Source organism: Balaenoptera borealis (assembly GCF_965194805.1).
Source record: "Balaenoptera borealis genome assembly, chromosome: 1".
In the NCBI taxonomy this organism is placed as follows: domain Eukaryota; kingdom Metazoa; phylum Chordata; class Mammalia; order Artiodactyla; family Balaenopteridae; genus Balaenoptera; species Balaenoptera borealis.
In genome coordinates this window covers 167637702-167661545 of record NC_138860.1, presented here as the reverse complement: position 1 = coordinate 167661545, position 23844 = coordinate 167637702, and the positions used below count along the sequence as shown (strand labels likewise).

Below are 23844 nucleotides of genomic sequence, written 5' to 3'. Positions count from 1 at the left end.
TATGTTAGAAAAAATAGAAACTGATTTCCAAACGATTTCTTAAGATTGTTTTCGGCCCTTGGGGTTATCCTTGCTGTCGTTCTGCGGCTGGGACCGTCCACTTGCAGATGGCTGGTCTCTGCGTACTGACCGCCATGGGATGCATCTGCTAACATCTACTGCGTCTTCTTTACCTCTTCTCTGTGTTTGTGGGGAGCAGGGCATGGGGCATCTTTCACACACATTTCGCTTTTTTAAGCTTCTGTGGTCTCTTCCGTAGGACTCAACTGAAGGAGAGGTATGTGTTTGTGTGTGTTCAGGCCCATACACACACGTGCACACCCACAAAATCCTTTGCTGTTTTCAATCCATAATGTCCTTCCTCTGATGGCAGCCGGCCCCTCTTCCTTTAGGGCCCCGAGTCAGGGCGGAGTGGGTGTCCTCTCCAGGGTGATGGGGGCGGATGGTGGCAGGGCAAGGGCCCAAGTCCCAGTGGTAGCAGACACGGGCGGAGAGACAGACGAAGATGGGCACTGGGCACTGTGCCAGGGGAGCTTACTTCCTGTCCCCTGGAGAACTGGGAACAAACCAATCACACCAGAGTTTGTAAAACAATAGGGGCAGTGGGTGAGGGGTGGGAGCAGAAGAAGGCAAGAGGAAAGAGGCAAAGCAAAGAAGGAATAAGGGGAAAGAATGAAAGAAAATCAGTTGCCTTGATCTTTACCTTTGATTTTTAATCCTCCCGAACTAAGGGTGGAGGTGTAGGTAGGAAATATGCACAGAAGAATATATATTTTCCTGATGTCATTTTCTTCCCCCGGGCAGGGCCAACTTACCTGTCAACCACAGGAGCCCCAGCGCCTAGGGGTTGCTACACTTTTAGGGGCCCAGGAAAGTGTTTTTAGTTTCTTTCAAAATCAGAAAGAAAAAAGTGAATATAATAATAATGGCCATGTAATAATGAATCCAGCCTGGATTATATTCATCTTTATAACAACATAGTTGTAAAGTACCATTTTAAATTTTAAACAGAGGAAAGGGTCCATGAAAGTCATAACACAGCCCTGGCCCTTGCCCTCTACTTGCTGACCCCGCAGGCCTCGATGACTTCCCCGTGTGGGGTTTATTTTAATTTCAGCCATTCTTGTTAGGCATCATTTGAATTTATCATCTTGTCACTCACTTTAAATGTATGTGCGTCTATTCAGGGTGGTTTTTCACGCATCACCTTCCTAAGCCAAGCAACACCTTCTCTGCTCCAGCTCCGGGAGGGCCGGAAGCGAGCAGGGGCCTTCGCGGAGAGCTGTGTGCTGGGCCGGATGCTCCGAGGCCTTGGATGCTGGCGAGGGGCAGTGCGAGGGCTGCCTAGACCTGGAGCAACCAACCCCAGGTGACCCAGAGGTGAAACCTCGTGCACACAGGCACCTGGGACCCAGCGGAGCCCCAGATGTGGAGTGGCAGTGAGGGTGTGTGTGCAGGTCTTGGGACATTCTTGTTTCTTTCCTCTACTGTTCAATAATTCTGCAACTCAAAGTTTAGAGTCACTACAGATCAGCTGTAAGGCCTGATTTATGTCATCAGAGGGGATTCTTCTTTTTTCGTTTTTGCTGTCTATTTGTATGAGTAGGAAAAAGTAAAGATGGAGCAGAAAGGTGAAACCTCAGAACTAATTTGGACATGTTAAAATGATCCCACTGAAAGAATTTCTCCTCCTTCTTTAAATATTTGTTTTGGTGCCGAAAAACTCAATCAATTACTTATTTGTATTCAATAGTTGCCTTTATATATTCTGAAGATAATTTTTATTTCTTTATGTATAAATTATCTTAGTACCTACCATTTTAAGCTTAGACTTATGCAAGAGAGATGATCTAGAGAAAAAAATTGGACCCAAAGAGGGGAGGGGAGGGGAGGATGGGGGACAGCCTGGCAGAGTGCTTAAAGCTGGGATGTTTGAGGGCTGCAGCACTGCCTGGGCGTATGGTCTGAGACTCAGGCTGAAGTGGTGAAAATACTCCTGGAGTTGACGTGAGGATGAAAGGAAGCAACGCACGCCAGGGACCGGGCAGTCAGTGCTGGTTAGTGGTTTTACAATCCCTTTCTCTCTCCTGGCATTTACCGGTCCCGAATTTCCCGCCAGCCCACCCCTCACACAGCCTGCTCCCTCCAGGAGCTGCACGCGTGTCGGGCCGGGACTGCCCATCGCATGCGCTGCCACAGACAGGAGCATGGAAGGAGAGCTGCCCTGCTTAGGGTCTGGCTGATGACCCCCTTGCCCTGTTGGAACCCCACCTCTCTGGGCACTGGGATACTTCTCCCCAGAGCCAGGCTCACTAAGGTCAGGAAGGCACCTGAGAGAGGGCACCTGCCTTCCCCAGAAAGTGGGGTCTGCGGGAGACGACATGGTTCTCAGAAGGGTGCGGCTTGCACACCTTGTGGGGGCAGTTCCTGCAGGTTCCCAGGCCCCAGAAGGAGGGCTGTCGGTGAGGAAGGACACAGCGGGGAGTGGCCGTGCCTTCTAGACTTGTCAGCTCCTCCTGGCAGGCCTGTGTGTGTGTGTGTGTGTGTGTGTGTGTGTGTGTGTGTGAGAGGGTGTCCAGTGGACCCACGGGAGCCTCCGTGTGTGTGTCTGCCCCTCTGTCTGTGTGATGGGGGGCCCTCCTGCCTTGCCCAATGCCAGGGATTGCAACTGCCCATCTATTACGCTCTCGGTGATGGATAGTTCTATATGTCAACTGCCTAGGCTCTGATGCCCAGCTGTTTGGTCAAACACCAGTCTAGATGTTGCAGTGAAGGAGTTTTTCAGATGTGATGAACATTTAAATCAGTAGACTCTGAATAAAGCAGATTACCCTCCATAATGTAGGTGGGCCTCACCAAGTAGTTGAAGACCTTAAGAGAAAGGACTTGAGGTCCCCCTCGAGAGGAAGGAATTCACCTCCAGACAGCCTTTTGGCTCAAGATTACAACCTCAGCTCCTGATGGAATTTCCAGCCTGCAGGCCTGCCCTGTGGACTCCAGACTTGCCAGCCTCACAATCTTGTGAGCTAATTCCTTAAAATAAATCTCTCTTTCTCTATATCTAGATATACAATACAAACATACACACAATATGTACATATATCTCTCTCTAGAGAGTTTATATATATATGTATGCATATGTTGTGTATATATATGTATCTCTCTCTCTCTCTGGAGAGTTCTGACTAATACACCTACTTGGATATTTTGCTGAGCCTAGTGGCTAAGAGCACAGTCTCTGGAGCTGCCTGCCTGGGATTGGATTCTGATCCTGCTTCTTATTAGCTGTGTGATCTTGGCCAAGTTAATTCCTTTCTCGGTGCCTCAGTTTCCCCATCTGTAAAAAGGGTGACAACAGTCTCCGACCCAGGTGTACGGAGGTGTCTGCCTCAGTGGCCAGCACAGGGCAGCACTGGGCACTCGGTCCCTCTCACACTGGACGTGTCTGTAGGGGTGTGTGTCTCACCAGCTGCCGGAGGTGGGGCTCTCAGTGGCGGTGACGAAGGCAGCCTGGCCTGGAGGCTATACCGCTGTACACACCGTGCTGACTGTGAGCTCCGCCTCGGTGGCCATGATGTCTGTGGGCTGGATGTTGCGGTCGTACATCGGGTTCTCAAACGTGGCCCGCACATTGGTGTTCTCGTGGCCAGCGTAGCCGTTGAACGGAACTTTGGGTCTTCTCCTGGGAATGAGACAGAGCGTGACCAAGACGTCAAGAGAGGAGACTCGGGGCCCTAAGAGGAGAGGGAGGCTCTGTGTTCCCTTCAGAAGGTCACAGCTCGCCTGAGCCAGGAGGGCTCTGGGTGGGTCAGGGAAAGGGAGAGGGCCTGGCATCTGTTGTGCGACCCTCCCGTCCCTTCCCCGTACCTGTGCTTGTAGAGATAGAGCACAAAGCCCGCGATGATGAGCGCGATGAACGGCACCAGGATCGCGGCCGCCACCGAGCTGCTGTTGGACGCAAAGTGGCGGCCGATGGACTCGGGGTCTGATTCCAGCAGCCTGAGGTCTGCAAAGTCCCAGAGCAGAAACTTCAGGTCACAGACACAGCGGCCACTGTGGTGGGGCTTGGGGTGCTGGCCGGGGCCCCCCACCTGCCTCCCCCATGCACTGGGCCATCCTCCCTGGAGAAGGGTGGTCAGTCCACACGAGCTGGTCAGGCCTGGGGAAGCCAGTCTGCGAGAGAACCTGAAACCGTGTCCCAGAATAAAACCTTAAAAGAGAGCAGCCCTTTAGAAGCTTCCAAACTTCTTTCGGCCATAGAAATTTTATCACATGAAACCTTACAAGGACGCCAAAACATACAGCACATGAAGGTGGACCTGCTCTGGAGGGCGTGGCAGCGGTGCTGAAGCGCCTGCCCCCTAGGGTCTCCCCTCCTCCTCCCCGCCCCTCGCCCCAGGCTGGGAGCGCTCAGAAGACCACGGTGAGAGCCTCTGCCCCTGTCAGCGAACCGAGGGGGCTGAGGCTCCGTCCAAGAGGGGACGGCTCTGCCCCGCACACTGGCCGTCAGCCGCGAAGCCAGAAGAAGAACTCGGTTTCCTGAGGTCTCTCTGGTGTGTAAGGGGCCAGGGAACTGCCTGCAAGTCTTTGAGGGCTGCTGTGTGGAAGAGGGAGTGCTTTTACTCCAGGCAGCGAAGGGGACAGAGCTAACAATAACTCCAGGGGAGGAGCAGGGCGGAGTGGGAAGCACAGGGAAGCAGGTTTCCGCTTAGGACAGGGAGGAGCTTTCTGAAGGTCAGAGCTGCGAGAAAATGCAGTGCGCTGCCTCGGTAGACGGGGGGGTCCCGGGGGACAGGGCAGTCAGCAGCCGGGGTGTATAGAGCTGCCCATCAAGCACCCGGGCCTGCCTCCTGTCTCCCCCTGAACTGCTTCCCAGAAGCCTCCCCACATTAGAGGCTCTGAGTCAAGGCCAGTCTCTGGCATGAGGATGCCTGACACTGAGGATGCTTGGTCCAGGGTAAAGATCCCGGGGAGGAACTCGGGAAGGAAGCCTCCTTGACGCTTAGTTTTCCCATCTGTAAAATGAGGACAGCAATACCACCCTTCCGGGACTGAGACTGCCCTGAGAGCCCCACGTTGTAATGCTCGGGGGGTCCCGGGGATGCCCGAGGGCTGGCCGATAGTGTTGTGGGACGCATCTGAGACCCAACGTCCCTTCAGCTGGGGGCTTTCAACTCCAGGGCAGAGCATGAAACTGTTTGGCAAAAGTTGAGGGTATTATGTATTGCGCTTCTTTCTGGGGAGATATTACACAGCTTTTATCAAAATCTCAAAGGCGTCCCTGATCCAAAAGAGGCTAAGAGCCCCTCTTGGACTGTTGAACTTCACCAAACCCCTGCCCTCCATGCCAACATACAAGTTCCTCCGCCACCCGCTCAAGCTTACACTCCAGGGACAAACGCTAGTTACCAAGTCTTTGAAAGCCGAACTGCCCAAAGCCTTGGCCCTTGACAGCGCCTTGGTAAATGAAGGTGCCTCCGGAGGACTCTGAGGAGACCTGTGAGGGCGGGAGCAGACAGAGTAAGATGGGAGGCACGCCGGGAGGAGCTAGAGGCCCGGCCAGCCAGGCCGGAGACACGCCCACAGGTACACGGTGCCAACAGCTGGGGTCACCCGCCTGCCTGTCACCTCCACTGACATCGGCTCTCTGCCCACACCCAGGCAATGGCGAGGTGCTGGGGATAGGGCAGGGGCTCCAACTGCTCATAGGAGGGAGGGAGACATTTTTATTTCTACTGGTCGAATCACTTAATGGGAACAATAACAGTACTTATGTCATAGGGTTGCTCTGAAGATTTATATGAGCTAATATAGGTAAAGCACTTAGAACACTTAATAGGCCCTGAGTAAATGTTAGCTATTATTATTGTGATGAAAAACTGAGTTTTAGAGCACCGCGGAGCAAACCAAACCATGATTAAAATGTATCTAGCAGATTGAACGTACTTTGGAAAGTTCATCCCAGTTCCAATAGCTATTAATTTGGGGGCGGGTAGCTGGGGACATAACTCCTCCTCGCTCTGTCTGTACTTGCCTCTGCGATGCTCGTGTACCAGACACAGACACGCAAACTTGTGGGCTGGGGACCGCTCGGCCGAGGGCGTGCTTGCTTTGAGGATGCTTGTGCTACCGGGGTTCCTTCTGACTCATGCTCCATCCCCAGGTGCAGCCCTCTGTCTGTTGTGCTTTAGGCTGACCCCCGCTCCTGTCCCCCCAAACACACCCTGGGTGACAGAGAAGTGGGCCCGATTGTTGGCTGTAGTCCCAGGCAGCCCTTCCGGCTGTTCCTGGCCCTCCAGAGCGCCATTTACACGTAGCCCTTGGTCCACACTCCAGCTCCAGCTCCCAACTTTACCCTTGTTCTCTCCCCTCTGGCCATCCTCCCAGCACAATGGAGTCTGCTGTCCTGGCACAGCTTTTGGACTATTACTATTGACGCCAGCCAGGACCAGGATACCCGAGGGGATCCATAGAATACTCTCAAGAATCCCGAGGAACTAACCCCATGTACCAGCCCCCGGAGAACCACTTGCTTCTCGTGTGATTATCAGCAAAGTCACTCAACCCACAGCCCTCTACCAGCTAGCCTTGTCCGTGAGGATCCACCTTGACGCCTCAGCTCTCTGCTCCTCTGGCCCCGTGACCTCTTCCTCCTTCCCACCCCTCCGCTTCTAGCTTCAATCATCCAAGACAGGGAAGCTGAGGATGTGACAGATGACCGCTCCACTCCCCTGCCTGTGAGATTGGAAGGTATGCGCAGAGGAGTGTCACTGCAGAACTTCCACCCGAAGAATGCCTTTGCATGGAACAAGTCTTTCCCACAAGGGAATGCAAGAGAGTTGTCTCCTTTCCCCCAGCTCCTGGTGTCTCAAGCTGTGCTCAGTCACCCACAACAGGCATCCTCAGACGTGAGAAGACGCTCAGTGTGCATCTGGGCCTCACCACCTCCTCCCAGGTCCCACCACCACATCGTGACCTTCAACTTGCTTGAATTTACTCATGTACTGCCAGCCTCCAATCTCTTGCTTTCTGCTCACACATCAGAACCTACTTCATCTCGCTCAGATGCACTGACCTTTAGACTCTCAGCCTCCTGGCCCTTGCTATGTTTTCCTGTGTTCACTTCACTAGCAGATGAGGACTCCCTTGCTCCCAGTCCTGGCCCCAAAGAAACCCTCCTCCCAAGTTTCCATGTTGATCCTAAGAGTTTCCACCAACTTCCCCCCTCCTCCTCCCTACCAGTGATCTGGGAATCAGGGATGGGGCAAGGGCACAGGGAGGGCAAGGACTGAGTGAGGTTTTGCTGAACTTACATGCCCATCTAAGGCCCAGTGATCATCTTTGAACTTATTCACAAAGACCTCCACAGGCCCTGTAACCTGGTAAACTTGGAGGAGGAGATGGAAATCTTCTTTCTTGTAAATTCCTGGGAAAAGAAAGTTCAGAGGGTACACTTGAAAGATCTAGGAAAATTTCAAAACCCAAGTCTGTGGGTACGTGGGTGTGTGTCTGAGTGGGATTTCACGTGTAGATATTGGTATATACATCCCATGTATAACTGGAGTTAGGTAAGTGTAGTGTGGCCTGTGAGTTTGTACAGGCTGAATGTGAGGATACACAAGAATGTGCATATGTGTTAATAATCAACTGGATTACTGACCTGTGGTTGTGCTCCTGTTTACACAGGCATGTGTGAGAATAAAGGGAATTGGATTTTGTATATGTTATGGGGTCAGTTAATGCATGGGTGTGCTTACAATTCAGTGGGTACAGGAATGCATGAGGGCATGTATATGGGAGTGTGTGAATGTGTTTAGGACTATGGCTTAGAGCAACTGAGTGAATATGAACGTTAGTTGTGTTTGTGTGTGTGTGCATGAATGAGTGGCTGTGACTGCATGTGGGGTTGTGTATTCATGTGTACAGTCATTCACTCATGCATCCATCGTTCTACCCATCTATTTGAATAAACACTTGCTTTCTAAGATATTCGGTTTTTCTGATTATAGAAAATTTGAAAATTGGGGAAATTTTGGAAAATGCAGAGATGCATGAAGAAAGAAAATTCACTCCTGATCTCACTTCTGAGAAATAACCACTGTTAATATTTTGGTGTAATTACTTCCAATTTTCTTTCTTATGAATATAATTTTTTCCTTCAAAAACTGGAGTCCCATTTTAAATGCATTGTAGTAGGTGTATTTCCTCCCAAACTGGCATAATATTGTATCCAGCAGACATACTATAATTAATATATCCATTTCTTTTGAGACAATTTTCTATTCCCAGGTTTTATGTTATGGAAATAGCCCTGTAATGTGAACATTCTTTATTGGTAAATGTTTGATTCCCTCTATAACTATTTCTTATGATAAAAATTCATAGAAGTGTAATTAATGGGGCCAGTCATTTTCATGGCTCTTGATACAAGTTGCCAAATTATTTTCTAGAACTATACTATTTTATACTTTGACCAGCACTGCATTAGTACCTTCACTGGACTAGCACCAGAGTTTATTGCTTAAAAAAATCATAGTGGGATAAGTGGAAAGTGACATTTTATGCTTACTTTTGTTTGATTATTGCGAAAAATATTTTTCCATTTGTTTATTAACTGTCTGTACTTTGGCTTCTGGGAGTTCTCTGCCCCTATTTTTGGTTCAGTTTTTAGGGATATCCATCTCTTTTTTCTTCATTTGTAGGAGTTCTTTGTATGTTCAATTTATTAATGTTTGTCATCTAACCATCTCCCTTTAGTCTGTGGTGCTTTTATCGTGTAAACAAAGATGAATAGACACTTCCTCTTCCCCTGCCTACCAGACTAGCCCTGCAAGATAGTACAAGGAAGTGACAGTAGACTCGTTCTTGTGAAGAGCACGCGCCCATCACCCATACCAGCCGCAGGCTTTCCCGGAGGTGGCCTGCCCCTTACCAGCCAAGTGCAGCTCCACGCCGCTGTGGTCAATCATGGTGGCGTTGACCTTGCTGTTGATGACCTGGAAACCAGTCACTCTGAGCATGGCTGGCTGCTTCTTCCCCTGGTACTCATAGGCCCCTTTCCATAGGGAATTCTTGGCAAAGACATCCCCAGGAACTAGAGGAATTGAGAAACAGATGTGAGAGGGGCTTTCACGTGTGCTGGTAGAATTGAGGGCACCTGATGATTGACCCCAGTTCACTCCCTGAGATTGTTTTCCCCAACATCTAACACGCAGGGGGTGGTGGAGTGTTCTGGCCTCCTTGTGATGCTCTGTGTCTCAGAGTGGATGGGTGGAGGGAAAGAGAGAGAGAGAAAGAAAGTGGATAAAGAAAAAAGAGAACATGAGGGGACAGGGGAACAAACTAGAAGAAAGAAGAAAATAAAAGGAGGGAAGGGGTTGAAAAGATGGAGAAAGGGCTTCCCTGGTGGCGCAGTGGTTGAGAGTCTGCCTGCCGATGCAGGGGACACGGGTTCGAGCCCTGGTCTGGGAGGATCCCACATGCCGCAGAGCAGCTAGGCCCATGAGCCATAACTACTGAGCCTGCATGTCTGGAGCCTGTGCTCCGCAACAAGAGAGGCCGCGATAGTGAGAGGCCCGCGCACCACGATGAAGAGTGGCCCCCACTTGCTGCAACTGGAGAAAGCCCTCGCACAGAAATGAAGACCCAACACAGCCATAAAATAAAAATAAATAAATAAGCAAATATGGTTAAGAAAAAAAAAACCCAAAAAATCAAATGTATTTAAAAAAAAAAAAAAGATGGAGAAAGAGAAAAAGAGAGGAGAGAAAACCAATGTCATAAGATAGGAACATGGACTAATGGAGTCAGGCAGATCTGGAGTCTCATCTGGGCTGTCAATTATCAGTTGTTTGATTACAGACAAGAGTCTCCACTTTCTCACCTGTGTAGGCCACATCTGTAGTTCTGTAAATGGGGCTGTCCTGCTTATCTCGTCAGGGGCTGAATGATTGTATGTCACATGATGTTGGGCACATAAAAGCATATAATGAATGATAGCAACCAAAATTGTTATTTATCCTTATAATAATTTTCTAAGGAGAGTATTATGAGCCTTATTTTAACAAAAGGTAAACTGAAGCTCAAGAGGTGAAGTTTCTTTGTCCAAGGACACAGCTGGTCAGTGACCAAAATGGAACTTTAATTGAGTTTGATGCCAAATCTAGTTTTCTTTCTTGTATAACACACATGCTAATACGGTAAATAAAAGTATAAGTTTCAAAAAAGGATATGATAGTCTAGAATAATTTTGCATTGGTCAGGCCATACCTGCAGTTCTGTGCCCAGTTCTGGACCTCACACTTTGAAAGACACAAAACTTGTCTTAAAAATGTACCATTTCCAGCAAGCTCCCTAGGCAGGACCTGGGTGTATGTGTCTGATCACACACTGGCCAGCCCTGTGCCAGAAGAGGTTGGCTCCAGAGCTTGAAGCTCAGGACATGTTTCTAGAAGGCTTTGGCTCTCAATTCTGGATGCAGTTCCTGCTTCCTTCAAGCTCACTTCCTCCTGAGGTCTGCCTGGGGTTGGGAGGTGGGTGGGGAAATCTGTTCTGCTCTATAGACTGTTTTCACACCCTCCTATTGGGTACACAGAAACTCATGTGCATGTTTCTGGGTAAATAGGTGACGGAAGCAATACCAGTTTCTTGAGCCAAAGATCTAGACCATACCTACCTGAAGGTTGAGTGAGCGGAGGCTCCCGGGCAGTGTTGATGGGTCTCCCACTGGGCCGGACCTCTGCTGGGGAAAGAGAATGGAAGAAAACAGGTTCACCCTCTGGTCTATGTTCTATTGGAAAAATAATAGCCAGCTCTCTGACATTAGGTCAATGGGTTCTTTGAGATCTTGCTTTGGACTTATCCTCTTAGACCAGGAGGTAGACTACTTTGTCTGGTGAGATATAAAGAGTTAAAAGGAAATCCATTTACCAATTATAGTCACTGAAATATTAAGCAAAAAATTAGAATATAGCTATATATGTGATTTTTTATTACTGCATTAAATAACAGGATCTAGTAGTAGGTCCAGTAACTATTCTAATCTTGAAGTAGTCAGGAACATAAACAACATTTCTTTCTTTTTTTTGTCCATGCCACATGGCATGCAGGATCTTAGTTCCCTGATCAGGGATTGAACCTGTGTCCCCTGCAGTGGAAGTGCGGAGTCCTAACTACTGTACCGCCAGGGAATTCCCAACAACATTTCGTGATATTCATAACTATTGTAGTGTAATGTGGAAATCTCTGCAGTTTCTACTGGTGACAGATTGATAGGTATTGCTAACACTACTACAAGTTTTTGTCTATATCCTAAATTAAAGAAATGCTAAATTTCAGTAAAAGGTAAAGGAAAATAAAGATGTCTATTTCCCATCCTAGCACACAGATCTGCTGAATGCCGCTACTGAGGACTCTTGGTTGAAGGGCCTCTGCTTTCCCCCCAGAGGTCTGGCACAAAGGACGGCCTTCCGCCAATCGAAAGGAAAGTGCCTAAGTCCTGGTAAGGGTTTCAGTGGAGTGCTTCCCTCCCTTGGAGTCACGATATTAAGACAGAGAAGCCCTCACAGGCAAAGGCAAAAGGAGAAGGCTTTGGGCCTGAGCCCGACAGCCTAGGTTCTGGTCCCAGCAGTGCTACTTAGTGATTGTGTGACCTCAACTAGTCACGTCACCACTCAGAGTCTTGTCTCCTCATCTGAAACATGGGAAAATACTGAAACATATCTCACAGGTCTACGCTAAATAAATGTGGTTATGAACGTGAAAGTCACAGTCAATAAATATTAATGTCTTTTCTTCTTTTGCAGAGAAACAACAGAAATATCTGTCTTGTTGCCAAGTAAAGGGGGGGACTCCCCCTACTGTCTCCAACTCTGAGGTCAGCTTATGTTCGGGTGTACAGAAGGCTGTGGACATATTTTCCACAGTGACTCCATGAAGGCGCACCTCTGAACAAAATGCCTTTATTGTCTTAGGTTTTAGAAGATGAAGGGAGCAAAGAGGGAGAAAGCATTTTATGTGCCAGACACTGTGCTAGGCACTTTATTCATGTTATTTCATTTACTCCTTCTCTCAGAACTGTGAGGTAGACATTATTATCTTCATATAATAGAAGAGAAACTTGTTAGAGGCAGAGAGGTGAAGGGACTTACCCAGCGTCTTATAGTAAGGGGTTGAGTTGAGATTCAACTGCATCTAAAGCATTTTGTATTTTTAAATGCAAGTACCTATTATAGCATTAAAAAAATACTTAAGAATAAATGTAACCAAGGAAGTGCAAGCCTTGTACATTGGAAATTACAAACCATCATTGAAAGAAATTAAAGATCTAAATAAGTGGAAAGATATCCCATGCTCATGGCTTGGAAGACTTAATATTGTTCAAATGGCAATACTCCCCAAATTGATCTACAGATTCGACACCATCCTTATCAAAATCCCAGCTGTTTGCAGAAATTGACAATCTATTCCTAAAATTCATATAGAAATAAAAGGGGCCCAGAATAGCCAAAACAATCTTGAAAAAGAAGAGCAAAAAGGAGGACTTACACTTCCCAACTTCAAAACTTACTGCAAAGTTATAGTAATCAGGACTGGGCAGTAATGGTATAAGGACAGTTATACAGATCAATGGAATAAAACTGAGGATCCTAATATAAGCTTACACATTTGTGGTCAAATGGTCTTTGAAAAGGGTGCCAAGACAATCCAATGAGGGAAGAATAGTCTTTTCAACAAATGGTGCTGGGACAATTGGGTATCCGCATGCAATAGCATGAATTTGGACCCCAAAACTCTTAGAAGAAAACACAGGTACAAATCTTTGTGACCTTGGATTAGGCAATGGTTTCTTAAATATGATAGTAAAAGCACTAGTAAAAAAAAAAAAAAAAAAAAAAGCACAAGTAAACCTATAAAATATAGATACATTGGAGTTCATCAAAATTAAAAGCTTCTATGTTTAAAAGGACACCAACAGGAAAGTGAAAAGACCCAAACTCATCAAATTGCATACATTAAATATGTGCAGTTTTTGTATATCAATTATATCTCAATAAGGCTGTAAAAAAATCCACACCTGAAAAAAAAAGAAAAAAATTAACACAGGATAAAATGGAGTTTAAATTTTAGGTGATGAATGAAATAAAAAAGAAAGTACTGTAAATTAAAAAAAAAAAAAAGGCAGTGAAAAGACAACCCACAAAATGGGGGAAATATTTGCATATCATGCATCTGATAAGGGTCTTATATTCTAGATATATAAAGAACTCTTGAAGGGACTCCGGACCAAGATGGCAACATAGGAGGCTCCTGAATTCCCCTCCTCCCACGGATACACTGAATGTGCAGAAGAAAACAGATCAATTCTCTCCGAGAGAAATCCAGAAACTAGCTGAGTGACACCTACACATTGGGTGACTGAGAAAATACCCACATCAAAACAGGTAGGAAAGGCTGAGACACATTCTTGAAATAAACCCCACCCCTGGCACGGCACCATCCAATCAGGAGGGACTCCCAACTCCCAGGTTTTCCCTGAGAGTGCTGAGTTTGTACCACACATCTAGCACCCTGACTTTTAAGGCTGCCACCTGAGGGATGGGTGCCCAAATCACCTAGCTCTGAAGGCCAATGGGGCTTGGGGCATGTGTTCATGAGTTCCACAGGACTGCAGCAAACAAGGAAGCCGTTTTTAAATAGACACAGTAGAAACCCCTGTGGCAATATACCTGGTCTCACACTGAGGGAGCAGGTAAAAATGCACATCTCCCAGTTTCTCCCTGGAAGGGGTCTGACTGCATACTTTTCCAACTGTTTCCTGAGAGTCTACTTCTAATCAGCCTGCATCTAGGTGCTGACCTCTGTGGGACACTGATGGGTCTTGGTACACCCTCAACTACTGGGAGCCGCTAGGAATAAAGACGACAGCTTGGACAATCACAAAGGTTTGGGAGGCACCAGGAGATTGGGCTGCACTGACTGATGGGGTTCATTGCCTAAACGAGACCGGTCTGTGAAGATTGGGAGAGCTGCCTGTTTTATCTAATGAGTAGAAACCAACACAGAGAATCAGGGAAAGTGAATCAACAGGGGAAAATGTTCCAAACCAAATAATAAGATAAATCTCCAGAAACGGATCCTAATGAAACAGTGATAAGTGATTTACCCAATAGAGAGTTCAAAATAATGGTCATAAAGATGCTCACTGAGGTCAGGAAAGCAATGCACAAAGCAAGAATTTCAACAAAGAGAAAATATTTTAAGAGTACCAAATGGAAACCATAGAGCTGAAAATGTAATAATTGACCTGGAAAATTCAATAGAGGGGTTAAACAGCAGGGTTTTAAGTGGAAGTGAAAATCTAACATAAAAACACATGAAAGTATAAAACTCACTGGTAAAGATAAATATATGATTAAGTCCAGAATACTCTAATATTGTAATGTTAGTGGGTAAATCACTTGTAACTCTAGTATAAAGGTTAAAAGACAAAAATGGTAACAATAACTATAACTACAATAATTTTTAATTGGTATACAATATAAAAGATGTAAATTGTGACATCAAAAACATAAAATGTTGGGGAGTGTAAAAACGTAGAGCTTTTGTAAGCATTCCAAGTTAGGTTGTTATCAGCTTAAAAAAAGACTGTTGTAAATAGGTGTTATGTAAGCTTCGTGATAAACACAAAGCATAACCTACAGTAGATATACAAAATATAAAGTGTAAGGAATCAAAACATTGCCCTTGTACCAAAGCCACACAAGGACACTTTAAGAAAAGGAAATTCCAAGCCTGTATCCCTGATGAACATACACGCAAACATCCTCAAGAAAATATTAGCAAACCAAATGAATGGTACATTAAGAGGATCATACACCATGATCAAGTGGGATTTATTCCTGGGATGAAAGGATGGTTCAATATACACAAACCGATAAATGTGATACTTGTGCACTGTTGGTAGGAATGTAACAGTGTGAAGGTTCCTTCAAGAATTAAAAATAGATAATGTGTAATCATAAATGTAAAGGATCAATAGTCAAATCTAATGTATAATTATGTAAAGGAATAATACGAAATTTTTAAAAGCTGGGTTGCTGTTATAGGAGCAGACATGAATAGTAGATATTCTCTGTAATGAAGAAAATAATAATGTAAACCGATACAAGGATAGAGATTTTTATTCTATAAAAAAAAAGAATTAAAAATAGAAATACCATATGATCCAGCAATTCCATTTCTATGTCTCCAAAGGAAATGAAATCTCTGTCTTGAAGAGATGTTCACTGCAGCATTATTCACAATAGCCAAACTATGGAAACAAACTAAGTGTCCACTGATGGATGAGTGGATAAAGAAAATGTGGTGTATATATACAATGGAATATTATTCAGCCTTAAAAAGAAGGAAATCCTGCCACTTGTGATAACATGGATGAATTTGGAGGACATTATGCCAAGTGAAATAAGCCAGACAGAGAAAGACAAATATTGCATGCTACTACTTACATGTGGAATCTAAAAAGTCAAATTTATAAAAAGAGAGTAGAATAGTGGTTGTCAGGGGCTGGGGGGAGGGGGAAATAGGGAGAGGCTGGTAAAAGGATACAAGCTTTCAGTTATAAGATGTATATGTATAACATGGTAACTATAGTAGATAATACTGCATTGTATAATTGAAATTTGCTAAGAGAGTAGAACTCCTGTGCTCTCACCAAAAAAAAAAAAAAGATAAATATGTGAGGTGATGGATGTGTTAACTTGACAGTGGGAATCCTTTCACAATGTATATCAAATTATCATGTTGTATACTTTAAATATATTTCAATTAGTTTGCCAATTATACCTCAATAAAGCTGGAAAAAAGAAATCAACAGGACATAAAGGAGTTCTTACAACTCAACAAGAAAAAGACAAATAGCCCAATTAAAAAATGGGCGAAGGATTTGAATAGACTTTTCTCCAAGGAAGATACACAAATGGCCAATAAAGAAATGAAAAGATGCTCAACATTATTAGTCATTAGGGAAATGTAAATGCAAACCACAATGTAATATTACTTTATACCCACTTCGGATGGCTATACGCAAAAAGCTGGACAATAATGGGTATTGGCAAGGATGATGTAGAGAAACTAGACCCCTGGTGCGTTGCTGGTGGGAATGTAAAGTAAGTGTAAAGGCACTTTGCAAAATAGTTGGACAGTTCCTTACACTGTTAAACATTGAGTTATTCTATTCCTGGATACATACCCAAGAGAATTGAAAACATATATATACAAACAGAACATGTACACTTATGTTCAAAGTAGCATCATTCATAATGGCCCCAAAGTGGAAACAACTGAAATGTTCATCAGTGGACAAATGGATAAACAAAAGGTGGTATATCCATCAATAGAATATTATTCAGGCCTAAAAAAGAATGAAGTAATAACACGTTACAACATGGACGAACCTTGAAAAAATTATGCTAAGTGAAATGATCCAGACACAAAAGGACAGATATCATATGAGTCCACTAACATGAGGTACCTAGAATCAGCAAATTCATAGATATAGGAAATACAATAGAGGTTATGAGGGGCTGGAGAGAAAGGGGAATGGAAAGTTATTGTTTAATGGGTACAAAGTTCTTGTTTGGGAGGATGAAAAGATTCTGAAAATGGATAGTGGTGATGGTTGCACAATATTGTGAATGTACTTAACGCCATTGAATTGTACACTTTAAAATGGATAAAATGGTAAATATTATGTTTTGTATATTTTACCACAATTAAAAGTTAAATGTACCCTAAAAAAGAAAAATTATACCACTACCATTTGTGAAACACAAATATTACTTTCCCTAAATAAAAGAAATTTACAACAATTCATACAATGAAAATACATTATTAAATTCTAGCTCTGATAAAGGCTCTGAACCTGAAGCCTTCTCTCTCTGAGGGGCAGGATAGCAGAGTACGTAAGAGCATGGATTCTGAAGTTAGACGTGCAGGGTTTGAATCTCAGCTCTCTCCCTTTACCAGCTGGTGACCTTGGGGCACGTTACTTAACCTCTCTGTGCCTCAGTTTCCTCATATATTAAATGAGGATATGAGTAACACCTGCCTCACAGGGTGACTGCAAGGATTGAGTTAGTACACGAAGTACTTAGAACAATGCCTGGAATGTGGTGAGGTGAGGTCAGCACCTGTAAGAGACAGCTGAATGCCATCCTAGCACCAAACCCATCCTTTATCCTCGCTGGATTCTTTACTTAAGACTGGACTCAGATTGCCTTCTCCAGGAAGCCTTCCCTGATTCTCCCCTCCCCCTTAGGCTGAATTAGTGCCCTTCCCATCAACCCCACAGCATTCAGCGCATCTCTATGTTCCTGAAGGTACCGTTATATCTGATAATGTGTGTGTCTTCCACAGCTGAATGTGAGCTCCTTTAGGGCAGGGTTTGTGTCTTTCACGTCCCCATCCCCCATGCCCAGCACAGCCACGCACAGTGATAATGCTTAATAAATAGAGAACAAATGAATGAAGAAGAGGGGGAGGGAGGTCTGAGACATCGCGGTAACCCTGAGGGATCTGTGAGTGGGTACTGTTTTATCAAGGTTATGATATGCATATATGCGTAACGTGTTATTCCAGTTTAGTGGAACACAGAGCTTTTCTCCGTCTGATGATTAAGTATAACCCTTAGACTACTGTATACTTAACACTGGGCAGAGTGTTTAAGCTCAAGCAGAAGGTAGCAAGGTAAAACTTGGGATGGCTTCACTCTGTGCCTCTTTAGACTACTCTGGTTTCATCTCCTAGACTCAACACCTCAGAGAATCAGAAGCAGGCTCCAGCTTTCACATTTCTTTCTTCTCTTTGGCCCTCTTTCACTCAAGCTCAGCTGTCCCCTTTGGCCCCCCACCCTGGAGAAGCTTACCAAGGGGGCACACTCACCCAGGCAGACGGGCGGTTTGCCTGTCCAGCTGCCATCTGCTTTGCATGTGCGGTGCTCGGAGCCACCCTTGAGGGAGAAGCCCTCCTGGCAGGAATAGATGAGCGTGTAGCCCATGGAGGGCAAGTCCAGGGCCCCAACGTTGGCATGCGTCGGTGTCTCCGGCTGCTTGCAGTGGTGGGCTGGGTGACAGGGAAGATGCTGCTGGGAGACGAGGGTCTCCAGGAGGCCTCTCCACCACTCCCCTGTGCCTTGATGGACCACCCCCTTCCTTTCCCTTATGGGGCCCTTTCAGATCCAGCATCCCCTCCCCAGCCCCAGCCCCACCCCAGCCTTGATGTCTATACGAGTGGCCAAGATGGAGATCGTGTGGATATTGGCTCAGTCAACCCTGGGGGAACCTAAACCTGCAGCAATTTTCCTGAGGGAAAAGGAGTAATTGTGGTCAAAAGCCTGAAATCTTCCATCCTGAGGGCAGGCCTTGTGGTTGTTAGTATTTGCTGCCATGGGAAAGTTATTTCTTTTTCTTTGCGAAGGCATAGGAATTGCCTTCAAATATCAGAAAGGCTTCTGTGTGTAAATATCTTCTGTGGGGCTCCAAGGGGTAAGGAGTACAAAGAGACCAATACTGGTCCCAGTGAGGAGTTGTGAGCTCTCTGTCATTCAGGGCTTTCAAGCATCTCCTAGATGCCCAGCTGGGGGAGATAATGAGTTGCCAGGAGGAGTTGTCTGGGCTGTAGGCGAAGCTTGCACTCACAGACACAGTCGGGCGGGGTTCCGCTCCAGGTCAGGTTGGGGAGACAGGTCCTGGTGGTGGAGCCCTGGAGCAGGTAACCTTTCTGACAACGGAAGAGCACGGTGCTTCCAACCTGCGGCCAGGACGAAGTTCCCACAATCACCTTCCATCCAGCGACGCTTCATCCCTGTCACCTGACTGCTTACTTTCCCACGACGTTACTCCTACCCACCCTCCTGTTTCTCTGCCTGATTAAATCTTATTTATCCCTTGAGGCAGCTTACATTATGCCTCTTCCACAAGGCCTCCCCCAGTTCCCTGGGCCAGATCAACACTCTCGTGGGATATATCATATTCTGTTGCGGGGGGCTGAGTGCCTGACCCAGAATCAGAAGACCCTGGGTTTGAGTTCTGGCATCTACGTTTACTCACTGGATGCCAGGCCGCACGAAACTCTCTACACCTTCGCCTTCCTGTGTCGAGCTGGGATGAGCAGCCCTGCCACACCACGCTGGAGTGTTGTGACACTCAAATGTGAGGGTAGATTGGATAGCATTTTATAAAATGTGAAGAACTGTGCGAAGTAGAATATTACTGCGTGTGTCTCTTCCCTCCATGAATCTATAGTCTTTTAGGGCGTGTCCCCTACAGAATCTGGAGCTCTGCTTTGTAAACAGTCTCTTGAGCAGAATTGCTACCCTCCCTGCATCCCTCCCTCTGCTCCACTAGCCCCTCACCGTCTGACTTGAAATTCCCTGCAGCCACCAGCTCCACCTCTCCATCTCTAATCCGTGCGGCACGATGCTGCCAGATCAGCTTCCTAAACTGCAACTCGGATCACACTATTTCCCAGCTCAAAACACTCACGTGTCTCTGTTACCTCTGGGAGCAAACTGAAACGCAAGGTGAAACCTAATTTCCGCTCCCTTCCTCCACGCCCATCACCTCGTTCAGCAAATGGTACCCCTATCCACCCAGTTGGGCAAGTCGAAAACTTCAAGTCATCCTTGATTCCTCCCTTTCCTTCAACCCCTCCATTCAAGCCTTCAAGAAGTCTTCTTGGTTCTACCGACAAAATACCTCCCGACCCCTTCACATCTCTCTATGTCCACTGTCGCTACCCCGGCTCAGTCCCACCCTCATCTTTCTCTCAGGATGCTGCAATAATGTCCTATTTGTCTAAGCGCTTCCATTCTTAACCCCTATTGTTCATCCTCTCCTCAGGGTCCTGAGTGATAGTTCAAATGATGGATCAGATTAAGTCACCTTCAAACGGTTTCCTATGACATTTAGAATAAAATCCAAAATGCTTATCATGGTCTTATCATGGCCCTATATGGCCTGGCCCATGCCCTTCTCTTTTCAAAATTTATTATGTGATACTTGGTGCATAGAAAAGAATATATGGCACATATACAGACGTGAATCATCGTAATAAAATGGACACCTTAAGTGGAGCCCACCACTCAACCTAAGGGTTACAACATCATTGACATGTTTGTCACCTGCGTGCTCCTTCCCTGCCCTGTTCCTCAGCTCCCCTCGGTGAAAACCAGTCTCTTGAATTTTGTGTTCTTCATTTCCTTGCTTAGTTAAAAAATAATTCTATCACATATGCCTACATATATCTCCAAACAATATAAATTCTTCTTGGTTTTAATCTTTCTAGAAATAGTATCCTACCACTTTTGACGTTCAACACTATGTTTCTAACAGTCATCCATGTTGTGTGGAGCTATAGTTCCTTAATTTTCACTGCTGTGTGATGAACCATCCCGTGGCTACATCAGGATTTTTCTCATTTCTTGGTAACACATACGAGAGCATCTCCGGGGTTGCTTACTCTGGGTCACAGGATGTGTGAATATTTAACTTCACAAGGCAGTGCCAGGCGGTTTTCAAACCCAGCCTAGCTCTTCGGCCTCACGTCCTTCTCCTCTCTCTTTATGTTTCCGACCCGCTGGCTGGCCAGCTTTCTGGTCCTGCAACTTGCAAGTTCCCTGCCTGAGGCTCCTCTGCCCTGGCCGTTGCCTCTGCCGGGAACGCCCCCCCCCCCCCCCCCAGCTCTGCACAGGGCTGGCCCTTCCCACCATGGGCGCCACAGTTCAAGTTTAGGAGGCCTCTCCCCTCACTCCGCGTCCTAAAACGGCAACTCCCCGTCACACCCTTTTATGTTATGCTATGTGCAGTGTCTATCGCTCACAGAAGTGATCTTGTTTATTTATTGTCACCAGCCAGGGAACTCCCGTAGAGCAGGCACTTGGGCTGTCTTGTTCCCTCTGTATTCCTAGCGCCTAGAATAGTTCACGGCAGTAAATATTTGATAAATCCCATTGCTGGGTTAGATCCCAACCCGCCATTTCCGGCTTAGTCCCTGATATCCCCTGGGCACATTGGGGGCTCCAGTTCATTGTCCTGCCTTGAACACTCCCAAACTTCCCTGCTTCCTCCTGCTCAGAGGGTCCCATCCAGGTTGTCCACATCTTTCCTTTTGAAGCGCATTCTGAGATGTGTCCCTGGAGCCTGTATCCTGCTGGGACGGGCCCACTGGGCAGGAGACTGTCTCCCATGTGGCACTTGCTGGCTCCCGCCACCCTGTCTGAGCCCTGTAGGGTATGGGTGCCCTGGGGACAGAAGGTCCATCTGTCTCTCTCATTTCTGTCCCTGCCCCAATCACGAGGGGCTGCTGGGAAGTGTCTGTGGAGCTACACGCGAGTCAGTTCTGCCACATCAGCTTCTCGGGGTTGGTGTAAACGCCTGCCTGTTTCTGAGGGGGCATGTTGTGCAGCCTGGCTTGAAGAAGCAGGCTGCTTTCTCTCTCCAGCTTCCAAGGTCTCATGCCCCCTAGTGCTGTCCTGAGGAAGGTCCCTGGGCCCTCTGAGACTGATGACAGTGACAAGAAGGGACAGAAGGCAGAAAGGCCCGATCTCGGTTGACCTCGTTACCTGGTAGCCCTGGGAATTGTTCTGTATCCCAAACTGTGGCACGCCAGGGTCCGCACACGTGGTCAGCGTGGGGTCTGGATTGCAAAACAAAGAAACAGACGGTGGTCAGGGAGGCTTTCATCGCCCCTGCTCACTCTGAGAAACAGATACAGGATAGAGGATGGAGTCACGCCCTGACTTCCCTGCCCTTGGGAATCTCCCCCAAGTCATGCCCCGGCTGACGATGATTCCCGGCAGCACATGCGCTCTGGCTACTTCACCTCCTCTTCTGAGTAGCTTAGAGGAGCACTCGCCCCTTTTTGCAGATGAGACCGATGAAGACAGGGAAGAAAATTCATCATCTCGGGCCCCAAGGAAGGATGCCCACCAGCTGGGAAACTCTGCTCCCGGTCACCTCTCACCTATGCAGCTGGGCTGGGTGCCACTCCACGTCCCATCTGACTGGCAGAACCTCCGTGGAGAGCCCACCAGCACCAGAGGGGGCTGGCAGGAGAAGGAGACAGAAGACCTGTAGGAGAAGCCTCGGTCCTCTCTCCTGCCATGGGCCGGGACGCCAGGATCTCCGCAGAACACAGCTGGGAAGACGAGGGAGAAGGGCAGGTCCAAGTTGCTTTCTAGAACTCAGTCTGCTCGCCCCCCCTTAACCCCCACCCAGCCTTTGGTCCTTGTACTGCTTTCCTCTTGGTTCCACTTGAACTCTGGCTGTGGGGCAGCCCTGGGTCAATGATTACACCTGCCTCAGTGCTGCTGTGTGTTTCCTCTCCTTTCCACATTCAAATGCTTATTAATAATCATATCCATGTAACAGAGTAACATTACAGGAAGTCTAGAACATGGAGAAAAAATAAACTATCATCGTACTACCCAAAACATTTTTTGCATTTTTATGTTCATTCCCTGAACTGTTTGTTCAGTTGTATGGAAACTTGTGCATGGCCGCAAACCTGATGTCCAGGTGCTGTCACCCTTGCTTTGTTCACTTGATACTCTGTACACATTTCCCATGTTTATGACATCATTATCACTTACTGGCTACATAAATTTGCAATGAGATGGTGTAACATGATTATCATAACCCTCACATTAGGCATTTTCTATTATTATAAAGTTACTTATGGCTTTTCTTTAACTCGTATTATTTTCTTAGGGGAATCCTCTAGGAGTGAACTTACTATCCTTAAGGGTTTGAGTGTGTTCGCAGCTCTTGATGCGTATTGCCAAATGTCTTTCCATAGACTGTGCATTTACCCTGCAGTGAGCAGTATCTGAGTGTGCCCATTTCATTCGGATCAGCAGAGAGTATCTTTAAAAATTGACTGTGGAAGGCCAAGTTCCCCAAGACATCACTTCAAGCATGAGGAACCTTCTTTATGCTATGGTGTGTGTGTGTGTGTGTGTGTGTGTGTGTGTTTACATAGAGTCATGAGGTTCACAATCAGGTGCAAAATCAAATGGAAGCCTGGCCCTGGAAGCTGCGGAGTCTGGACGGAGCAACCAGAAGTCAGTTAAAGGCTGAGCCAATTGGAAGTCACCACATCCAGGAAGAGGCAACTCAAAGAATAAGAAATACGAGTGGATGACAGAGAGCAGCTCAGTTAGGCTAAGAAGCAACGTGATGCCAATTAAAATAATGAGATATCTTTTTAAACTCCTCAGGCTGGTAAGTATTAAGAATATTGGCAAAATCAACTGTTAATGAGGGTGTGAGTCAAGAAACCTTCTCATCAACTGCTGGTGGGAGTGTAAACTGGGACACCGTTTCTAGAAGACAGTTTGGCAACATGCGTCAAAATGTATAGCGTGCACACCAGCTGGCCCAGCATCCTCACTCCTAGGACTTCAACACAGGCATAAAGAAATGCTACTTTTGAGGCTATATATTGCAGAACTGCTTTTAACATGATTAAATTGTAGAAACCCAACTTCATCACCAGTAGGAGAAGATTAAACCAGTTGTGGCATATATAACAAGGGAATTCTTTAAAGCCATTAAAAATGATGGTGTATAGATTAGTATGTATTGATAGAGCAAGGCGCTGATGGCCTGTGAATGAATACAAGTTGTGAAGAGCATGATTCAGTACCATTTATAGAAAATTGCATACATACTGCTACACATGCAAAAATGCATAGTGATTGTGTGGAAGTATGACAAGCCTAACTATGGCTATCTTTGGGAAGTGAGGGTTCAGATGATTATTTCATTCTTCTTTGCATTTTTT

At 46.3% G+C, this 23844-nt stretch overlaps 1 protein-coding gene across 2 annotated transcripts in view; it reads right to left on the bottom strand.

Moving 5' to 3' along the window:
* Positions 1-462: 462 nt before the first annotated feature.
* CSMD2 (CUB and Sushi multiple domains 2) overlaps positions 463-23844 on the bottom strand; it is a 658464-nt gene continuing 635082 nt past the window's right edge. The window contains exons 61-70 of one of the 2 annotated variants that reach the window (XM_082362533.1): positions 22024-22197; positions 21623-21696; positions 18699-18810; positions 17944-18123; positions 10676-10741; positions 8933-9094; positions 7314-7426; positions 5410-5497; positions 3868-4006; positions 463-3682 (exon numbers count right to left, since the gene is read on the bottom strand). In XM_082362533.1, coding sequence (XP_082218659.1) covers positions 3523-3682; positions 3868-4006; positions 5410-5497; positions 7314-7426; positions 8933-9094; positions 10676-10741; positions 17944-18123; positions 18699-18810; positions 21623-21696; positions 22024-22197 — 1268 coding nt within the window. In that variant the 3' untranslated portion in view covers positions 463-3522. The remainder of the gene's footprint in view (positions 3683-3867; positions 4007-5409; positions 5498-7313; positions 7427-8932; positions 9095-10675; positions 10742-17943; positions 18124-18698; positions 18811-21622; positions 21697-22023; positions 22198-23844) is intronic. The other variant, XM_082362534.1, reaches the window with a different exon arrangement.